The sequence below is a fragment of the Temnothorax nylanderi genome, unplaced genomic scaffold (assembly GCF_030848795.1).
Source record: "Temnothorax nylanderi isolate EJ_2023f unplaced genomic scaffold, tnyl_v1.0 TNYL_tig0071_pilon, whole genome shotgun sequence".
NCBI classification, from domain to species: Eukaryota; Metazoa; Arthropoda; class Insecta; order Hymenoptera; family Formicidae; genus Temnothorax; species Temnothorax nylanderi.
Genome location: NW_027249133.1, coordinates 92,334 through 115,155, shown reverse-complemented (window position 1 = coordinate 115,155; position 22,822 = coordinate 92,334). Strand labels below are relative to the sequence as shown.

Below are 22,822 nucleotides of genomic sequence, written 5' to 3'. Positions count from 1 at the left end.
GACATATGTCATTTGGTGGTATATTTAAGTATGCAAATTATTTTTAGGTATGCAAGTAGAAACCTGCACATTGCTTCCTTATAGTTTTTAAGTGTGCAAGTAGAAACCTACACATTGCTTCCTTATACTATTTAAATGTGCAAGTAGAAACCTTCGTTCACAAAGCTTCCTCTATGAGGAAGCCAAAAAAAAAAAATACTAATAATTACTTCTACTTGCACACTTAAGAACTATGAGGAAGCAATGTGCAAGTTTCTACTTGCACACTTAAAAACTATAAGGAAGCAATGTGCAGGTTTCATGCAGGTTTCGAGCATAAATAAATTATGCGCGAAAGTTTTATTTTTATTTCTATTTCACATATCTTTCAACCTTGACTGCGCGCCGACTAAATTTGTCAGACTTGAAACACAGCTCCGGTTAAATATTACCACATGCCTCAGTGATCGAATTTGTACGGAATTCACGGAATGAAGGAAGTTCCAGGTTCGAACCTTGGCTGGGGTAATATTTTTCGCAATGATTCCCAAGTAGCAAAGTGACGTCAGAAGACGTCTTATTGACGTCATAGACGTCATTAAGACGTTATTAAGACGTCATTTGACGTCACTTTGCTACTTGGGTTTCTTAACAGTTATTTAGATGCATATAGCATCAAAAATTAAATCGATTCGATTTAATTAGGTGTAGTCACAAAATCTGCATGTCAATAAGACAGAGCTTTGACCGCTACTGATGAGGTGAGAGGCGTGTTCAAAAGACAATGGGAGCTTATTCCGACAAGCGATACAAATCGACACTAGTGTCGTTTTATCTTTGTTACTCATTGTACCAAAAAAGAAAGATAGAACGACGTTTGTGTCGACATGTGTCGCTTACTGGAAAGCTTCCATTATATAACAGCGGATAAGTTCGTACATATGAATGTTATTTTTTTTAATAATCGCGTTTGTTACATTCATCCCGCGTTACTTTTGTCCCCGGTCTCCCCTAGTAGACAATACAAAGTTTTTATTGTTATAATTCATTTGCCTTAAACGTAGTAAATAGTACTCGATAAATTAAGTTTTCCTTAGGTGCGGCGTATATATCGGAGTTAATACTTTAAAGGCACATAATAGAGTAATTGGGCGTAAATCCTTGTGCGGCGTAAATACAGGAATTATCTTAATATAAAAAAGTGTTGCGTCGAATAGTCAAGTATTACGACGCTGATTTTTTTATATGCGATAATCTTCTTCTTTTCCGCCGCACCGGTCAATTTAGTGATATTTATTTAAATATATTCTAATACATTCTGAACATAGATTTGGAATTACAGTGTATCGCAGTACGGCTTTCCGGAGAGTGAATTATCCGGCAGTCCGGTGCTCCGGCAGAGGCCCAGCGTGAGCTGGATAGTTAGCGCGTGCGCATCTAATAAATTTCACCGGTGGGCCGGTTGCTTAAGCAACCTAATTAATAGCGAATATTCGGGCAGCCCCGTCGGCTTTCTCCGGGGGCGGCTGCTTTGGCGTCCTTGTCCGCCTTGTTGGTCGAGTCTGAGTACGGTTAATATCGCTATCTCCTTTTCGCCTTTACATTTAGCTGGCACGGGTTGTTCCCTACCGATAGTCTATTTACATCGTCCACTTTAAATTTCGTGTAACATTTCCTATTCGCCTGAGTCAATTTAAATAATCATTTAAGTATTATTACATACAGAACATTTTAGGTGAGGTCGTTTTAGATATCGATATTATACGTTATATGGAACACATTATATAGCGTTATTTGAGGTATCGCATTTGAAATATCGGTATTACATATTGGATAGAATATAGAATAATAGAATAATATCTGTATATAGGAACTCCCGACGAGTCGGATCACGTCGATGTTGAGGAGAATATAATCCTGTTACATATATAAAGAAAGTTTCATGTAAATCATTTTTTTAAATATATTGAATATTGCCAAATTTGCTATTAGTTTTATCTATTACAATAACCATGTTTGGTTTATAAAATGTTCCATTAACTTTTCTCCAAGATAAAGATTTATAACCATCAAAGAAACAAACGGTATACAGTATATATTTAAAATTATATTGAAAAGGTCGATATCCACCAAACTTTCATGTAAGATGACACCCCACTCTAAACGATTTTCAAATAAGGGTATTTAATATTAAACAGCATCACATTTGCATGATTTTGCTTAGAATTAAATAACGTTTTTGTGTATAAATATATACAAGTCTAATATATATGTATATTTTTTACACCTAAAAGATCTAACTACATTATAAAGTAGTATACGATATTACAAAATATTGCAAACATTTTTTTTAAAATCAGTATTTAAAAAGTGTGACAACCCGCCCCGATCTCCCTTAATTAAATTTATATATTCTTTCTTTATTATTATTGTCATACGTGTACTTTACTGAACGTTTAAAATTAAAAAATTTTTTAAATAAATTTTCTTTTAAATCACTGTCAAAAAATTACACCAATAGGGTAATTCGAACTAACTCCAATGGCGTAATTAGAACTTCAATTACCTCAGATACCCAAATTTTAAACGTATGACTGCGTAGCCTGTAAAAAGGCAAACAATTTTATTTGCAACTTTGCATTCGTAAAAATTAATTATAAAATGATAAAAAGACTTGAATTTAACATTTGATTGTAAATTTGATAACATTTAAAATAACATTTTAATTTATAAATTTATGAATTCATGAACATCGCACCAACCAATCAATCCTAGATGAACTCAAAATCAAATCCAGACTATTGAATAAAATCAACCACCTCTACCTTAAGGGGACTAGGAAGGGTTGAAAATGCAGAAATTGGCTCGTGTTTAATTGTTTATAACAAGGCCGCGAATGAACATAAAACTTTTTTATTGTTAAGGGTATTAATTATAACATTATAAAATGAGAAAATTCATTAAAAGTCATTCCCAGATCAATAATATCGGCGTCCCAATATAATAAAGAAAACTGTCGAATCCACGGTTTTACCACGATTCCAGTCGAACGGATAAAGGTTTTGGCAAATTTCAGGAATATTTCTTCTCCTTAGGCTTCCCTCTATTGATTATACCTAAAAAATTAAAAATAAAAATAAAAATAACAAAATGGCGTCCAGAAAACGAAAAATTTGGGAAAATTCGAGTTATTTGTTATTATAAAATTGTAGCAATATTTTTTTTCAATCTGATTTTAGGTATAATCAATAGAGGGAAGCCTAAGGAGAAGAAATATTCCTGAAATTTGCCAAAACCTTTATCCGTTCGACTGGAATCGTGGTAAAACCGTGGATTCGATAGTTTTCTTTATTATATTGGGACGCCGATATTATTGATCTGGGAATGACTTTTAATGAATTTTCTCATTTTATAATGTTATAATTAATACCCTTAACAATAAAAAAGTTTTATGTTCATTCGCGGCCTTGTTATAAACAATTAAACACGAGCCAATTTCTGCATTTTCAACCCTTCCTAGTCCCCTTAAATATGATTGATGATGTCAGGAGCAAAAAAAATAATCATAAAAATTTTTGCGACAAACTTTTTCAGTGTTCCATAGAAATGGAAATCCGATGAGATACAAAAGAGTTTTTAGGAGAACAGTAGTTCACCTGCAGTAAGGAAGTCATCGTAACTGTTCGAGAGTGGATGCGCGTGCAGCTAAAAGATTTTTTTTTACGCGGAATAAGAAAGTTACAGGACCATTGACGTAGTTGCATTGCAAAAAAAGGAGATTATCTTGAAGAGTAAAGTAACTGAGACCTATGTGTTGTTTTTTATTTCTTTGTCATGATCAAATTATCATTTATATTTGAACTCATTATTTTTAACGTTATTTTTTTTTACATATCTTTGAAAATGTTTTCCAAACATTTAAAAAATTTTTTCGAAAACATTGTTTGCTGATTGGGGAATCTTTGATTACTTAACTTCCTTTTACACAAATGAATTGTAATTGTACCATTTTCTTATGTTTCAATCACACATCCAAACATATATCCACATATGCACGCGGTCACATACATACAAAAGTTACGGCTCGAGATAAAAACATGTGCATCAAATGTAACCTTTCTTTTTACTTTTTCATGTAAATTGTATGTAAATTGTTATGCAACGAAAAAAAAATTTGCTTTATATTCTAAAGAAACGAAAAACGTTTTCGTGTTGCGCAAACCACGTGCAATACTTCCGACTTATATTGAATATTATCTTATTTACACCTTTTTAATATCTTTATTACGTCTTCTTTATATCAGAATCTTCTAAATATAGAAAATTACTGCAAAATATTCGCACGTACAACGTACATGATTACTCTGCATTGCAATTACGCATAATAAGTGATATATAAGTGATATAATATATATACAATATGCAATATAAATTTATATTAAATGATTACTCAGATAAAAAGATGAAATTGATCTTGTTTTGGAAATCGATCAAATAAAATGGAAATTGTATGTTTAAATTATGATATCCTGGCTCAGAGATATCGTAACTGTTTAAAACATTTTGCATTGAAAAGTGCACACTTTTACGTTTACAACAATATATTATTATATTATATGTATACAACAGGTTTAAATGAAAGTATTATTTTATTTTTTAATTAATTACTTTTACGTTACGCATACCTATATATATCGTATATAATAATTACACATATAAATCAAATACAACTTTATGATTGTTATTAAAAAATAAAATATTAAACCGGAACTCTATTTCTATAAGGAAATTTTCATTCCAAAAAATGAGTTTTTGATAGACGTTCGTCTAGTGTTAAAAAAACTCCATTTATTTTATAATTAACAACCATATATCCTATATATTAATTACACATATAACTTAATACACATATAAATCAAATATAAAACTTTAATTGTTATTAAAAAATAAATTATTAAATTTTTTTTCTTATAGTACGTACATTACGTATATTGATCTTAAATAACTTTATTGGATTGATCTAATAGATTGATTGAAAAAATTATTTATTATTCTTACATAAATTATATTAAGACTTACATTAGAAATACGAAAAAAATACAAAAAACGACAAATATATATTTTTCCTTTTTCTTAGTGTTCGCGCTTGTGTGAGTGAGGAGGATAGTGGGTGAGAGACCACTGACACCGGAAGCTTGTGGTAACACAATAGTTTATTTTAACACCCAAAAATGATGACGAATTTACAGAGTGACATAATTCAGAAATGCAATTGAATTTAACTGGACTCGGAAACGCGGGCGTTTTATTCTCTATCGACACCTTCTCGATTGCAATGTCGGATGATGCGCGCGTGGATGGAACTGACCAGCGCAAATAGATCGATGACAGATCTTGACCTACTGACACACAGTTGACGAATGGCGACGCGCCGTAAATTCTATGGGTTTTTATACCCACGCGAGACAAAGAACGCGCCAGGGATGACGAGTGCTTAGCGAAGGTAAAATGTAATAGAATAGAAGCTTCTCGAACTGAAATACTGAAGATGCACACAGCCATTGTCCTTGTAATTATTGATCGTCGAAAAGACTGTGCCGGAGAATTAGAGTGACTCGATCGTACGGAGAATAATTCTTATGACATGAGAGCGCGACACAAACAAGCGGCGACCCTCTGAATAAATATATCGTGTTACACTTACGCCGTGACTCATGACACCGTCGGCTAATTAAGAATAAGAATATTCAAGAGCATTCGCGATCTCGAACACTTAGGAAGAGCGCAATTATTTTTATCGTTGCTCGATAATAAGGTGAACACCACCTTTTATAGCGAGACCAAATGATTTCTCGTTGTAAATGAACGGCTTCGCTGTCCGGGGATGAGGTTTAAATTTATATTTTGTAAGAAGAGAAACAATTCCTATTTTTGTTTCTATGTATCCAAATCGCTCTCCTAAAAATTAATAATACCAATGGAATAAAACTTATATAAAACATTTGTGTAGTAACTTATTATAGATTTAGCAAGTTTTTTCTTATCAATCTAAAAAGTATTTACTCATCCTTTTCATAGAAAAAAAAACCATACAAACATTTTGAAGATTAAATTATTAATTAAGTTATTAATAAATATTTTTATAAATATTTTTGCGAAAAAGAGAGAAACCGACATATAATTAAGTGTACATTTTAATTAAGTTACACTTAATTAAAATATGTTAGTTTCTCTCTTTTTCGCAAAAATATTTATAAAAATATTTAATTGAACCGTAACCTGATAGATCCTGATAGATAAACCTGAACCGTACAATGATAGATCTTGTTGCGCCCTGTAAGCAAAGACAGGATGGGGTGGATCGAAGCGAGGTTCACCACACCCAACACCGATCTGCTTATAGGGCAAAACAAGGTTTCTTATTGTACGGTTACATGTGTACTCTGTCTATACACACATATATCAGTAAATTACTTCCTTTAGCACTGACACAATCTGTTATATTTCTCGAACTTTTTTGTTCTCAACTTTTAAATATTATTGAAATAAATACATCTTTCGTTGGCACCCCGCAATGAGACATTTCGTTGAACCAACTTATATTTTTTTTTCATCCAATTACTTTTTTTCTCAGTGTACATTTCTTAAATATAATCAAAGAAGTTTTTAAGACGCAACTATTGTGACGCTCCTCATTGTGGAATAAAATGCAAAAGACAGACATGCACAAGACTATAAAAATAATTCTAAACAATAATTCGATATATAAATTATAAATATATTAATGGATTTATTCACATCCTTACCAATGCAGATACGAGGCCCTTCTCCAAATGGCAAAAAGGCAAAACGATGCCTTTTCGCTTTCTCATCTGCTGCGAATCGTTCCGGATCAAATCTTTCCGGGTCTGGGTATATCGAGGGGTCTCGATGCAGCCCAAGCACCGGTATAACAATAGGAGTCCCTTTGGGGACGCGTATGTTCATTGGCAAGTCTATTTCCTTAGTGCAGATTCGGTTCAACATTGGAATAGGTGGATATTTTCTAAGAGTTTCTGGATATGTAAAAGAAAGGTATATAAAGATATATTTGATCAAAAATACAAGCAATTTATTTAAACTTACATATTAATAACGAAATATTTTTGTTACTTATTGTAATACTTGCCCTTTACTACTTTTTCAAGATAAGTCATTTCGTTTACAGCGTCATAGGTCAGACCACCATGCTTTGCCAATATTTTATCGATTTCTTTGTGAACTTTGTCTTGAATATTTTGATTTTCCGCTAATTCATACATGGCAAACATTAATGTTGCCGCAGAGGTTTCAAAACCGGCAAGGAAAAATATAAAACTTTGGCTAGCCGCTTCCACCATGGTAAGTTTGCTTCCGGTTGCTGCAAGTGAATAAAATAATGTAGTTTTTTTGCTTCCTCATAGAGGAAGCTTTGTTTTCGTAAAAAAAATTTTTTTTTATTTGTTTTTCTGAATGTGTTCAGAATGTTCTAAAACGTCGAAAAATTGTAATTTTAAAAAATGTCTGTATGTATGTATGTGTGTGTGTATGTGTGTATTTGTGTATGTGCCAAATTTACCGAAATTTCTATAACTCCAGAATTAATTAACCAAATCTTAACGAATTGTATATGAAATATGGGTAGAATTTTCCGGGGAGTGCTATAGAATGTATAGTTTTTCGTTATCTATTTTCTGGAAACCGATTTTTAAAATTTTTTTACCCGTAAAAATTAGAAAAATTAAAAAATCGGTTTCCAGAACATCGGTAACGAAAAACTACACACTCTATAGCACTCGCCGGAAAATTCTACCCCTATTTTATATGGTTTTGATACAAATTCGGTCCAATAGTTTTTAAGTTAATAACGTTTTTTTTAATTTTTATAATTCTTACGGGTGATGCACTCCTTGGAAAATTCTACCCCTATTTCATATACTTGTGGTAAAAATTCGGTCCAATAGTTTTTAAGTTATTAATGTTCAAACATACATACGTGATTTTTTATATACTTTTGATAAAAATTTGGTCGAATAGTTTAAGAGTGTATAAAGAACAAACATACATACATACATACATATATACATTCTATTTTATATATGTAGATATAAAGATTTACATATTTAAAAAAGTCTTCTTATAACAAAAAAAAAATAAATCGATGATGACTTTGAGAGTTCAGGCTACATGATCCATATATAGACTTCGCAAATGGACCTTTAATCGCATATAAAGTTGGGTCGAATCAACTTACTTGAGTGAAAAATACAATGCGATATTAAAAATAATTTTAAAATGTGTAAATTAGAAAGTTGTACATTACTTCCGTAAAAGAATTAACTAATCGATTGAACCAAATAGAAATAAAAAATATCTACAATTAGTAGAGATTAATTTTACTAAAAACATTAATTATTTAATTGATTTTTGTAATAGTATATCATAAATTAGTATAACAGATATTAGTCACAGTAAAACTTATCACAATAAAAAAATGGTGCAAGTAGAAACTTGCACATTGCTTCCTCATAGTTTTTAAGTGTGCAAGTAGAAATCTGCACATTGTTTACTTATAGTTCTTAAGTGTGCAAGTAGAAACCTGCACATTAATTTAGTTTTTAAGTGGACAAGTAGAAACTTTCTTAAAATTTTTAAGTATGTAAATTATAAATTTGCACATTGTTTCATAGTTTTTAAATGTGCAAGTAGAAACCTTCGCTCACAAAGCTTCCTCTATGAGGAAGCCAAAACAAATAAATAAATACTAATAATTATGCATCGAATAAAATAAAAGCTTAAGAACTATAAGTAAACAATTGCATGAGGAAGCAATGTGCAAGTTTCTACTTGCACCATTTCTCCATGTTAATTATCTGTTTTAAAAAAATCTTAATTATTTGATTTACAAAACTGCAACATGAGATAATAGATGCAAATTTTTAAGACATATCGGGAAACTGCGGGTATTAATGTAATATAATATGTAAAAATATATATTTACATGTTACGTCGGTCTTCTTGTCATTGTCAGGATCAACGTATCCTTTGTCCATCAATTCAATAAGGAGATTCATAAAATCGCGTCTTATCTCTTTATGCGCTTTCCTATATTTTACATTCTCTCGAAATATGTTCATATAAAAGCTGTTGATTGATCGGTCTATGAGGGGAATTGAAAAGAAATCCATAATTCCCGGCATAGACATACCCAGGATAAGTCGTGAAATTTTCATCCGTAAAATATTTTTACTTTGTCTTCGATATTCATTATTTGGATCCTGAATACAGTTAGACTTTGTACCAAAAGCAGTTGACATGATCACATCAGTCGTGTATCTGTTGGTCAAATTGGTAACTAATTTTTAGTAACTTTTATCGAAAGGTACGAAACATTAAAGATGTTATAAAATTATATAAGAAATAACTTAAATGAATAAAGAAAGATTGATATATGTAAAAATTAAGTTAAAAGAATTTCATTACGTGAATATATTATTTATTCTCTTTCATCCTATAATATTTACACTTTTTTCGTCTTAAAAACAATATACCTTGCAAACATATCTTTTATTTCAAGGGAATCTCTCATTTTGGCTTTAACCTCCAGATACTTTGTAAGTTCTTCCCCACATTCCTTCACAATATCGAACATTTGCTTTATTTTTGCCGTACTAAAAGTGGGACGTAATTGTTTGCGTAAATTTCGCCACTTCTTTCCATTTATAAAAACCAAATTGTCGAACAATGGATTTATTTTTTCATTAATGTACAGGCCACGGTCGTGGAAACTTGAAAACTCCTTTGTCAATATTATTTGAATTATGTTGGGATCGGCGATCATCAAGATTGGTTTAAAAAGCACATATATTCCAAAAATACGATGATCCTTATATTTCAAATAGACATCATGAGCATATACACCTGTTGATAAATATTTCTTTTACATAATTCTACGATTTTTTTAAAGTAAAAATACAAATAAAAACATCAGTGTAAATTATTAATAATTTAGTAAAAGTATAAACATATCTATAATGATTATAAAAAAAGAGTGATAATAAATTGTGGTATTTATAAGTCATATAACAAATAGTATATTATAAGGCTTCCTTTTCATAAAAATTTTTTTATTTAGTTGGCATATTGTTCCTTGATGTAAAAATGATTTTTTGCAGAATTATATTGCAGATGAAAACATAACTTATCAATTAGTCATATATTTTTTTATTGAATATGAATGTATAGTTAATGGGGAAATCTATCTGGGATTTATTCTACACACAATCCTAATTTACCATATTGCTATATTAAAAACTTTGTATTTGTAAATTACTTTTACTCTTAAATTTCAATTTTGTTGTTTCCATCTAAATTATTTATATATTTTATTTAATGAAAAATGTGGAGACATTCAAAAAAGTAATTATACACTCACATTGTCTATGTCAATATTATGAAAGGTAATAGAGGTACTCGCCTGCTTGCTTTCTTCCTGTCAAGATGGCTGTTATGTTTCCCATTGGAAACGAAGGTGTAGGGTTAAAAACGTTTCTTTCTTGCCAGAAATTAAAATCGTATTTATAATATAAATAAATAATTAGGGCAATGATGAAAGCCCCGATTAATTCTAGTACCATCGTGAATCTGAAGCAAGAGGAAAAACAACTTTTTTATAAAAAAAATAATAAGGAGATAGCGTACTGTCGACGCTCCCTATAACGATCCCTATAACGGTCTCGCGCATAGATCTTATAAATATAAAAATGTATAAGCTCAAATAAAACAAGAGTGAAAATAAAACCGATGTAAGAATAAGACATACACTCGTCATACACTTATATATATATATATATATATATATATATATATATATAATATATATAACATCAAAATTTCGCATAATTTTAAATAAGCACATCTCATCAAAAAATTGTCGTACTTAAAACTTTCTTTTTGGTTTTTTACATATTCTGGTAGTGGTGATCCTTTAAGAATATTTCCCAGTTTGGTTTTTTGAAAAATTCGCAAAATTGAGCTCAGAAAAGTTAAAAATGTGAGTGCTGGCCGGCAAAGAGTCCGCGTCCAGGTCCGCTTCGTACTACACTTTTTCCTCGTGTCTAAAAGAGGCCAAGGCCGAAAAAAATCTGTGATGTTCTGTGATTACAGCTGCAATGTAAGCTGACCTGGAGACGTCATTTTATAGCGCGGATAACTTTTGAGCTTTGTATGTGTATCAATTTTCTAGCTAAAACTAGTATTCTAAACTTTAACCGTGTTTTACTCGAAATGGCATTTTTCGCTAATTTTGCCATGATAAGTCACGAATGGCTGCAGATATCGACTTGATTTTTTTAAAATAAAGATAAAGAATTTTTCCGTAAACTGAACCTATTTTAGCGCACAAAAATTAATTTTTTGTAACTGTTTTAACAATAAAAACTTAAATTTTTCGCAATTTTTTCTTTTTTGGCTGCCATTGTTGTAATCTTGACGTACTTCTTTTAGACTTTAGGTTCAGTCTATGGAGGGGAATCTCGCCAACAAAAAAATTGAAAAATTCCAGCACGTTCATCAGGAATCGTGGCAAGAACGGAGCAGTGTTCGCAAATCGCGCGGTCGCCTTCAATCATCAATATCACCCTTAATTATTTATATTCTTGGGACTTTTCGTTTAGTTCGTTAAGAAAGCACTAACATGCTTTAAAAGAAAATTTATGTATGTTTATTTGTTTGTCCACAAACGACATTTGAATTTTACCCAATTTTTGGCCGTTTAAACCTTACCATTCCCCTTAAGGAACTTTCGTTACATTTTTTAAGATTTTCTTACAAATAAAGTTGAGTTTTCACTTTTTGTCAGATTTTTGGAAATAGGCAAAAGTTATAGGAAATAAGATATTACTATAATTAATTAAAAATTATTTAATCGAGTCTGAGGTACGGTTGTGAATGCAATTAATCGAATTTTATATTAAAAGAAATTATACTTACAAATTAGTTCAAATTTTAAAACTGGTTTCGATCTCTACTCACGATCTCTATATACTCAAATCCTCTTTAATAGATGATATTTGTTGGACTGAGTACGCCGTTCATTTATTGCCTCCTTTTATCGTTGCTGTAACAATCCCCTCTTAATTTTTTACATCTTCTGTAGAAGGTGTAATCGTAACCTTATTCGACGCCCTTCTTTAAATTAATTCCCAGGTAGCACATATTAGTTTTATATACGTTTCTTGAACGTAGAGGAAAGTCCCTTATTATGAGATACAACATCTATTTTGCATGATTGCCGGAAGTTTATGTGCAGAATTGAAAAATGTAATAGGCGATTGCACGCACGATCAAATAATGAATTTTCCACTAAATAAATTTTACTCTAAGGGCAATAAGTTCATGATGGAACCAACAGATAGAACCTATTAGTTTAGCAGAAACCTCGTTATCGCATATTAGGAGCCTATCTCATAATAGGGGACTTTCCTCTATACATATTCCACCCCTATGATATATAGCAAAAATGCAAGGGTTTCTAAAAGTTTTTTTGTTAAATACAAAGAACAAATATTTCACATTCTAATTTTTTTATAGTAGGGGAGACCACGGACAAACGTAACGTTTTGCTCATTTGAATTGATATCTTCGATTTATTTGTTTATATATATAAACTTTTTCGCTTTCATAAAATAAATACATTCTTTCATAAGGTAAATACATTCTTTATTTACATTATGGTATAAATAAAATTCATTCACATTTTATAATTACTTAGAAAAATCAAATTTTATGAAGATCGAATTGTTACAATTGTCCCTACCCCTAGGGCTGGTTGTAACAGAGCTCAAGGTTGATTTCAATAAGATAAAATAAAATAAAAACGAACATATAATCAATGTAGCAAAAGGTTTTATTTTTTAAAAACTTTTTTAAATAGTTCTAGACGTTTAAAATTATTTTAAACAAACGTTGCTAAACCTTTATTTGTTTTTCTTTTTTGTATATTTGGCATTTTAAAATAATAATAAAAATATTTTTATTTAAAAAATACATATATAAATAAATAGAAATCAACACCAATAACAATTATTACTTTTGGGACAAAAGTAACAGACTGATACTTTTGTCCCAACTTATATTTTTGCCACAATTGGTTAAATCCTCATTATTATAAAATAAACTAACCTCTAACTAAAGGAATAGTGACTTATTTATAATAAACAATAAATAAAGGGGTAAACTAAATTTCCTATGAAATATTAAGAAAATAAGATAACACAAAATACTTAAAATTCGAAGTATAGGCTTCAATGGAAATCCACGAATATAGAAAACGGGCTAACTATAAGAACCATTTTGTTCGTCGTGAAAAGAGGAACAAATTTTCTCTAGTTTATTTTTTTATAGGATCTATAGTTTGATCGCTAGGGCAATTTAAACAAATAAATTGTTAATAACTTTTTATTGCATCATATTACGAAAAAACTATTTACAGATTCTTGTTCTACGACCCAAAAAACATAAAAAAACATTAACTTAAGCCATCAACCTCGATAAAAATGCTCAATCGACCTGGCGTATGGACTAAGTGAGCGGGTGCTCGCTGCAAACAAATGCTACGCTGTCTCCATCCTTTTTCTAGTAACATTCTTTTGTTTTAAGAATCGTTCACATATATTTTTGAGGTTTAACAAAAGGAAATCAGTTTGCGAAGCGCCTTCGCAACAGAACAGTCTCCGTAAAAACGCTTAATTTTATGCTTTTTACCTGCCCTTTTGAGTCGCCATTTTATAATGTTGAAAATTTTACTTCAGATTCGTATTCAGCAACCTTGAAAACACATTACCTATGAATTTCATGATTATACATTTAACATTTTTTAAATTATAATCACTTTTTCACATTTTTCTTTAAAAAATCGGTTTTTTTCGTTTTTTTCCAAAAATAGGTAAGAGCACATGAAATAAATAGGTAAACTTTTCCATTTAAGAGTAGAAAAACACTTTCCAAAAGGTTTCAAGTGAATTCATTCTTCGAGAACAACTTTCCAAATAACGCATGTTTTTCGCCTGCGTTGCCTGGACTATAATTCTGTGTATATTATTATACTATGTGATAGATTATATAAATTGATATCTTGAAAACTATATGCATCGTAGCGCATTGTGGTTTGCGGCATTCTTTTTCTCAGCGAAAGATCTATCAAATACACCTATCAAATTGAGGGGCCCCGGAAATAACATTCTTGCCGTATTTATTAAACTTATTATATGTATATCAGTAATTACCCAACATCCCACTATTATTTGGTTTTACTCTCTGGCATAAATCACATTCTTTTATTGCTTTTTTAGTATCTTTATGTATTTTCTTCCAATAATATAACCGATCTAAATATTTTATAGTCTTATACATGCCTATATGACCTAGAGTGTCATGTACTTCGTCAATTAATCTTTTTGTTACTGTCTGAGGAATAACTAATCTCCAATTATTCGAATCTTTTGTTTTTTGAAATAATATATCCTGATTTAAACAATAACCTTTAACATCTTTATTATTTTTTATTTTTTCAACAATCGCGTTTATTTCGCTGTTTTCAAGCTGGAATCTTTTAATATTTTTAATTTCATTTTTTAAATTATTTTCCGGAAACGTCTTTACTACTTCGTAAATTTCTCACTGAAAAAAATGCTGCTAAATTAAAAAAAAATGTGGTTGCTTCAATTAAACGTCGACGTCACGGGCTGCCAGAAAAATAAATAGTTCATTTTATTGTATTTGCTATTGATTTTTATTTTAAATATGTATATTAAAAGAACAATATATAAATTTCAATTAATGATACAGGATATTGCATTAAACGTATATTGAATTGTAAGAACGCTACTAAATTACGAATTGAATTACATTGTAATCTAGGATAATAATATGTATGATTGTTAGAATGACGTATATTATTCTTTCATTATAAATTTTACTAGAATCTGCAACTCATTTAAAATTAATATTAATTAATTTTAAAGTAATATACAACAAATGTTGTATTGTATCAACTTAAAATGGAATAAATGCAACCGTACTTCTACTTAAATCTTGTACAAGTTATATTTTATTTGATTGAACATATAATCCAATATACAAATTATCTTTCTTTCTCGTCGTATCTTCATGTCTGAAGAGTCGTGACATTATGGTCATGTACAGCGGCGAACCACCGTCTTCCAACAATGGCGGTCTTCCGCTTCTCGGAGATTCTTTTGTAGTGGTTGGCCTGTGATATCTTTTATTTGATCCAGCCAGCGCGATGGAGAACGGCCTCTTGGTCTCTTCCCCTCAACTTTCCCCTGTACAATCAGTTTTTCGAGATTGTCCTGGTTTCTACGTGTGATGTGACCAAAGTATTGGAGAACTCTTCTGCGGCAGATAGTGGACAGTCGATCGGTGATGTTCAGCTCCTTGAGAATTGACACGTTCGTTCTTCTTGCCGTCCAGGGGATGCCCAGCATCCGCCTCCAGCACCACATTTCAAACGCATCTATGCGGCGTCTGTCCGTTGCCTTGATGGTCCATGTCTCCACTCCATATGAGAATATAGAGAACACTAGGGATCTCACTAGAGCTATCTTTGTGTTCATTGTTATTTGTTTGTCTTCCCATATTCTCCTGAGGTTCGCCATGGCTGTTCGCGACATTGCTATCCGTCTTCTTATCTCTACTTCGCTTCCTCCTATGTTGGAGATTAAGGATCCCAAGTAGATGAACTCCTTGACTGTTTCCATGTCTGGGCGTACATTGTTTCGTTGTGTCGTGTTGCCCCTGTCAATCACCATGAGTTTGGTCTTCTCCAGGTTGATATGTAGACCTACTTCATTGCTTTCCTTGGTAACTAATTCCAGCATTTTGGTTAGTTCCTCTTCGTTTTTCGCTATTAAGGTGGTGTCATCAGCGTATCGGAGATTATTCACGTTTTTGCCGTTGATTATTATTCCCCCGTTGTATCCTTCCAGGGCGCGTCTCATTATATATTCGCCGTAGACGTTGAATAACCTGGGTGACAATATGCAGCCCTGCCGCACTCCTTTATGTGTTTTGAAGGGTTTCGATTTTTTGTTCTCCAGCTTAATGACAGCCGCACTCTCCTTGTACAAATTGCTTATCAGGGTCACTAAATGATCCGGGACTCCCATCTCTCTTAGCACTTTCCATAGGTCTTTCCATCTTACACAGTCGAACGCTTTCTTGTAGTTTATGAAGCACAGGAACATAGGCGTATTAAATTCGCGTGCTTTTTCTATCAGTTGGCGGATGTTAAATATTTGATCTCTGGTTCCTCTGCCTTTAACGAATCCAGCTTGTTCAGGAGGAATTTGGTGAGACAGATATTGCTGCAATCTCCGGTCGATTATTCTGAGTAGTACCTTGCTGGCATGGGATATCAGCAGGGATATACAAATTATACATTTAGTTATTTTATACGTACGATTGATTTAATCATTGTTGCTTGCCCTGAGAAGAAAAAAGTGATTCTTTTAAAAGTATTTTTATTTGAAATGTATCAGTTTGTTTTAAAAGTAAACACAAAATTATTTTATTGAATTCTTCATACAGATGAAGCGATGTTACGTATAATTATATTAAACTTAAATATATTTTAATTGATTAAATATGTTATTCAATATACAAATTATACGTTTAGTTGTTTTATACGTATGATTGATTTAATTATTGTCGCTTGCCCTGAGAATAAAAAAGTTATTGTTTTGAAAGTATTTTTATTTGAAATGTATCAGTTTGTTTTAAAAGTAAACACAAAATTATTTGATTACATTTTTCATACAGATGAAGCTACGTTACGTATAATTATATTAAATGTAAATATATTTTAATTGATTAAATATGTTATTCAATATGTAACTTATACGTTTTGCTCAATTATATTAACGATTAAATTAACCGTTGATGCTTGCTCTAAGAATAAAAAAATAATTGTTTTAAAAGCATTTTTATTTGATATATATCAATTTGTTTAAAAAATAAATACGAAAATACTTAAATAAATTGCGCATGCAAACAAAGCTACAATACGTATAATCATATTAATCTAATTATATTTTATTGGACTGGATATATTTATCCAACAGACAAGTTATACCCCGATAAAAACAGTACGTGAAATCCACGTTATTGCTACGTGGATCAGCATCGTGGAATCCACGTGGACATTCGAGTGGACAATCCGCTCAAGAACGGTACTGTAGTCCAAGTGGATGAGATCATCGATTTGACGTGAAATCCACGAGCTTTCTCTTTGAATTTCTTAGAGTGGAATCTCACTCCAAAAGAGTGAGATTTCACTCCTAGAAATAATGAAAATACTGCCAGTCTCTAATTGGAGTGAAATTTCACTTTTCGAAAAAGTGAGTTATTCATTCTTTACTTGGAGTGATTCTTCAACTCTGAAAAGAGTGACATGTTGCACTGAATAATTATTCATCCGACATAAAAAAAATTATTTATTTCGAAATTTTATTACTATTTTTTAACTAAATTTGTTTCTTAAGATGCAGTCTATGATTATAAATATTTTCTCGTATTTGAAAAACACACTTACCTTGGTGGGATTTGAACTCGGGACCTCGGGACCTCCGCATCGTGAGCCAACTGCCTTACGTGGTAGACTAATTTGATGTAAGTGTTATATATAGTCTACATATGTCATAACCAGCGCAAATATATAATTTTTCAAAAATCATCTTAAGAAACAAATTCAGTTTAAAAAGAGTAATAAAATTTTGAATTGGATATATGATATAATATTTCTTAATGTCGGGTGAATGTCAGAAACCAATGCCGGCTCATTATGAAATTTTGTGTTCGTAAATATATTTATGAAAAAAGTATATTTATAAGGTTAAAACATTCTTATCAAATCCTTACAAGGGCCTCAATAGACAAAAATAAGGAAACCTTTCTTATGGCATCCCTAATAAATAATGATCGGGACCTCATCCGGTTAGCGCATAAACGCAGTATAATAATACTTTCATTAATTATAATCTTTATATCACTTTGATTAATTATAATCTTTAATAGAAATTACGTGAATGCAGATTTATCCACAAACTATCCACATGGATGCAACGTTTTTTTTTTCATCACTACATCGAAGTCTTTTATCCTCGAAATATCAATAAAAATTTCCTGTACATATTTCTTAATAGATATATCCACAGAGAATCTACATTGATATTTCGGAGATAATAGACTTCGATGTAGTGATGAGAAAAGAACGTTGCATCCATGTGGATAGTTTGTGGATAAATCTGCATCCACGTAGTTCACGTAAATTACGTGGATTCGACGTGGATGTGACGTGACTGTTTTTATCGGGACGTTTCGATGGATTATATTTACGTTTGAATGAACCACTGATGCTTGCTCTAAGAATAAGAAAACTGTTGTTTTGAAAGCAAGTGAATTTATTTAGATCATTTAATATTGTTGTCGAAATTGTATATTGCGTTGTTTGTAACACAATTCCTAGTTGCAACTATTGTTCATGTTATTACATTATAATAATGTGATGTTAAAACTGCTATCATATTCTATTGCTTTAATTATACATGTGTAATTCGCATAATTATAAATTCCTACTAATGTGATTACCAAATAACATGACAGTATGTTTGAAACATACAATCGTTGCTGTTGTTTTAACCCTTAAATGCCACACCTCTCAAGAATCTCGTAAATGACACATGGGGTCTAAAAGACCCCAGCATGAAAAATGTCTCCTTACTTATTGATTTTTTGATATTTAGTTATGAAAACTATTTTCAATGTTGTTCAAGGCTTAGAAAAGAGAATAAAATGCTTATATTGTTAAAATTTCAATTTCAACATAGTATAAAAAATTAAGATCGCCAACAGTTAAAATATTGGCTCCAAAATCAAAAAAATAAAAAATAATAAATAAATAAATATGAGCTCCATTTTTGGCAGGAACATTTGAAAATATATCATTCTAAAGGGTCTGGGGTCCGCTGGACCCCGGGTGGCATTTAAGGGTTAAATAAATGTAGAATTCGTAAAAGCTATTTTTGTTTTTTTCTTTAAAAAAGAGAAAATTATAAATAATTTTCGATTCAATGTAAGCAATTAATCCTTACATTGAATAGGTAAAGAATAATTTTTTTAATAACAATTTTGTTATCAAAGTTAAGTTTAAAGTTAAGTTTAAAAAATGTTGAAAAAATTTACGCGAATCAAGCACATTATAACAAACATTTTTCTCCTTTATGTTTCTTTTGTAAATTCTTTAGTTTCGAAGTTAAAAAACATTATATAAAAAATGATACAATGATTTCTCCCAATGATATCGAACTTCTTGTGTAAGAACTCATTTTTTATATAATGTTTTTTAACTTCAAAACTAAAAAATTTACAAAAAAAACAAAGAAGAAAAATGTTTGTTATAATGTGTGATTGTGTGATTCACGTAAATTTTTTCAAAATTTTTTTAACTTAACTTTTATACTTAACTTTTCGTGAGAGACGAGAAAATCGCAAGCGTTCACGAACTTATGAACGGTAGTGTATATAAAGAAAGTTTCATGTAAATTAATTTTGCAATGCAAGAGTTAAAATTACAGAAGAGGAAGCTGAATAGTGAAGGGAAGAGTTTAAAGCACTGGAATATAGCTTTTACCCTCAATAAAATGCTTATTACAAGTTTTATACGTCTCAAGTTTTGACTGAGCCATAAATCCCCAAGACTGTGTGTCTTCTATCTCATATGCGTGAAAATGAGAATTAAATTGCACTGTTTTTAGTTCCTTATATATGAGACAGGCCGTTTGATTTTGAGCTTTATTATTAACTTATTTTATTATTACTATTAAATTGTACAAACAACCTTCACCCAACGCGGCCGGGTCTATAGCTTGTGTCGGGGCTCTAAATTTAAAATTTATTACTGGGCGCCAACCAATTTTTATAAAATTGGTAAAGGTACACGGAAAAAAATGACTTTGCAATAGTAGCTAAATTTCAGTAGCTGAAAAAACTTAGCTCTAAGAGCTACCACCTTAGTATCACGGCTAAACTCTAGCTATTATAGAAAAAAGTCATTAGCTGCAACAGCAAAATTTATTAGCTGAAATAGAAAGCGTAATTTAGCACAAGCAGCTAAAAAGGTTGCACCCGTACCTAAATATCTTATCATGTACAGACATTATGAAATGTGCTATACAAGCTACAACACTTAGCACGCATAGCTAAGTTTATAGTTACGCTCGTGAAAGTTCGATTCGCAGTTGTTTGTGCGACGCTATCATTTCGGCGCTTAGCCGCGGGCGACGACTGCGTCTCTAACTCTATCTCACGTTATAGCTAAAAATCTTAGCACTCATAGTAAAGATTATTTAGTTCCTACAGCAAAAAACGAATTAGCTAGGGATAAAGTAGCTAATTCAGCTAAGCGACATTTGTCTGTTGTAGCAAAAATTTGGTGCTATAGTAGCTAAGTCCAAATAGCGAATAAATTTAGCTGGGACAGCAACAGCATTAGCTGTCCCTAGAATAAGGACACATCTTAGCTGTCACAGCTAAATTTTAGCTCCTGCTGCTAATCCTTTTTTTCCGTGTAGGAGAATACAGATTAAATAATATATATTACTTACAATACGATTGCCGATTACAATTCCTTCTCGACAGATTCTTATTCCACGATCAACAATCGCTTCCACAATACAATGTCTCTTATCGCCGAATAATCGACGGTACAATTACAGCAGGTGAACGACGAGACGGTCCGACTTATCGGGGGAACGACTCTTGGAATTACAGTGTATCGCAGTACGGCTTTCCGGAGAGTGAATTCTCCGGCAGTCCGGTGCTCCGGCAGAGGCCCAGCGTGAGCTGGATAGTTAGCGCGTGCGCATCTAATAAATTTCACCGATGGGCCGGTTGCTTAAGCAACCTAATTAATAGCGAATATTCGGGCAGCCCCGTCGGCTTTCTCCGGGGGCGGCTGCTTTGGCGTCCTTGTCCGCCTTGTTGGTCGAGTCTGAGTACGGTTAATATCGCTATCTCCTTTTCGCCTTTACATTTAGCTGGCACGGGTTGTTCCCTACCGATAGTCTATTTACATCGTCCACTTTAAATTTCGTGTAACATTTCCTATTCGCCTGAGTCAATTTAAATAATCATTTAAGTATTATTACATACAGAACATTTTAGGTGAGGTCGTTTTAGATATCGATATTATACGTTATATGGAACACATTATATAGCGTATAATATCGATATAGCGTTATTTGAGGTATCGCATTTGAAATATCGGTATTACATATTGGATAGAATATAGAATAATAGAATAATATCTGTATATAGGAACTCCCGACGAGTCGGATCACGTCGATGTTGAGGAGAATATAATCCTGTTACATATATAAAGAAAGTTTCATGTAAATCATTTTTTAAAATATATTGAATATTGCCAAATTTGCTATTAGTTTTATCTATTACAATAACCATGTTTGGTTTATAAAATGTTCCATTAACTTTTCTCCAAGATAAAGATTTATAACCATCAAAAGAAACAAACGGTATATAGTATATATTTAAAATTATATTGAAAAGGTCGATATCCACCAAACTTTCATGTAAGATGACACCCCACTCTAAACGATTTTCAAATAAGGGTATTTAATATTAAACAGCATCACATTTGCATGATTTTGCTTAGAATTAAATAACGTTTTTGTGTATAAATATATACAAGTCTAATATATATGTATATTTTTTACACCTAAAAGATCTAACTACATTATAAAGTAGTATACGATATTACAAAATATTGCAAACATTTTTTTTTAAATCAGTATTTAAAAAGTGTGACAACCCGCCCCGATCTCCCTTAATTGAATTTATATATTCTTTCTTTATTATTATTGTCATACGTGTACTTTACTGAACGTTTAAAATTAAAAAATTTTTTTAATAAATTTTCTTTTAAATCACTGTCAAAAAATTACACCAATAGGGTAATTCGAACTAACTCCAATGGCGTAATTAGAACTTCAATTACCTCGGATACCCAAATTTTAAACGTATGACTGCGTAGCCTGTAAAAAGGCAAACAATTTTATTTGCAACTTTGCATTCATAAAAATTAATTATAAAATGATAAAAAGACTTGAATTTAACATTTGACTGTAAATTTGATAACATTTAAAATAACATTTTAATTTATAAATTTATGAATTCATGAACATCGCACCAACCAATCAATCCTAGATGAACTCAAAATCAAATCCAGACTATTGAATAAAATCAACCACCTCTACCTTAAATATGATTGATGATGTCAGGAGCAAAAAAAATAATCATAAAAATTCTTGCGACAAACTTTTTCAGTGTTCCATAGAAATGGAAATCCGATGAGATACAAAAGAGTTTTTAGGAGAACAGTAGTTCACCTGCAGTAAGGAAGTCATCGTAACTGTTCGAGAGTGGGTGCGCGTGCAGCTAAAAGATTTTCTTTTACGCGGAATAAGAAAGTTACAGGACCATTGACGTAGTTGCATTGCAAAAAAAGGAGATTATCTTGAAGAGTAAAGTAACTGAGACCTATGTGTTGTTTTTGATTTCTTTGTCATGATCAAATTATCATTTATATTTGAACTCATTATTTTTAACGTTATTTTTTTTTACATATCTTTGAAAATGTTTTTCAAACATTTAAAAAATTTTTTTCGAAAACATTGTTTGCTGATTGGGGAATCTTCGATTACTTAACTTCCTTTTACACAAATGAATTGTA

The 22,822-nt window shown here is 31.3% G+C and overlaps 1 protein-coding gene across 1 annotated transcript; it reads right to left on the bottom strand.

Annotated features, from left to right (window-relative positions):
* Positions 1 to 5,174: 5,174 nt before the first annotated feature.
* Positions 5,175 to 10,774, bottom strand: LOC139773872 (probable cytochrome P450 6a13). The gene is made up of 6 exons (XM_071708652.1): positions 10,475 to 10,774; positions 9,549 to 9,918; positions 8,999 to 9,333; positions 7,148 to 7,378; positions 6,786 to 7,034; positions 5,175 to 5,937 (listed from the first exon to the last, which is right to left on the bottom strand). The coding sequence occupies exons 1-6, from the start codon at positions 10,632 to 10,634 to the stop codon at positions 5,774 to 5,776; spliced, it is 1,509 nt and encodes a 502-aa protein (XP_071564753.1). The 5' UTR covers positions 10,635 to 10,774; the 3' UTR covers positions 5,175 to 5,773.
* Positions 10,775 to 22,822: the final 12,048 nt, after the last annotated feature.

Bases quoted from the DNA above. Each gene is read 5' to 3' on its own strand.
- LOC139773872 (XM_071708652.1), bottom strand. From the start codon at position 10,634: ATGGTACTAGAATTAATCGGGGCTTTCATCATTGCCCTAATTATTTAT. The intron at 9,919-10,474 runs GCGAGTACCTCT...ATTTATCAACAG, and splicing joins GACAGGAAGAAAGCAAGCAG to GTGTATATGCTCATGATGTC. The intron at 7,379-8,998 runs GTAAATATATAT...ATTCACTTGCAG, and splicing joins CAAGAAGACCGACGTAACAT to CAACCGGAAGCAAACTTACC.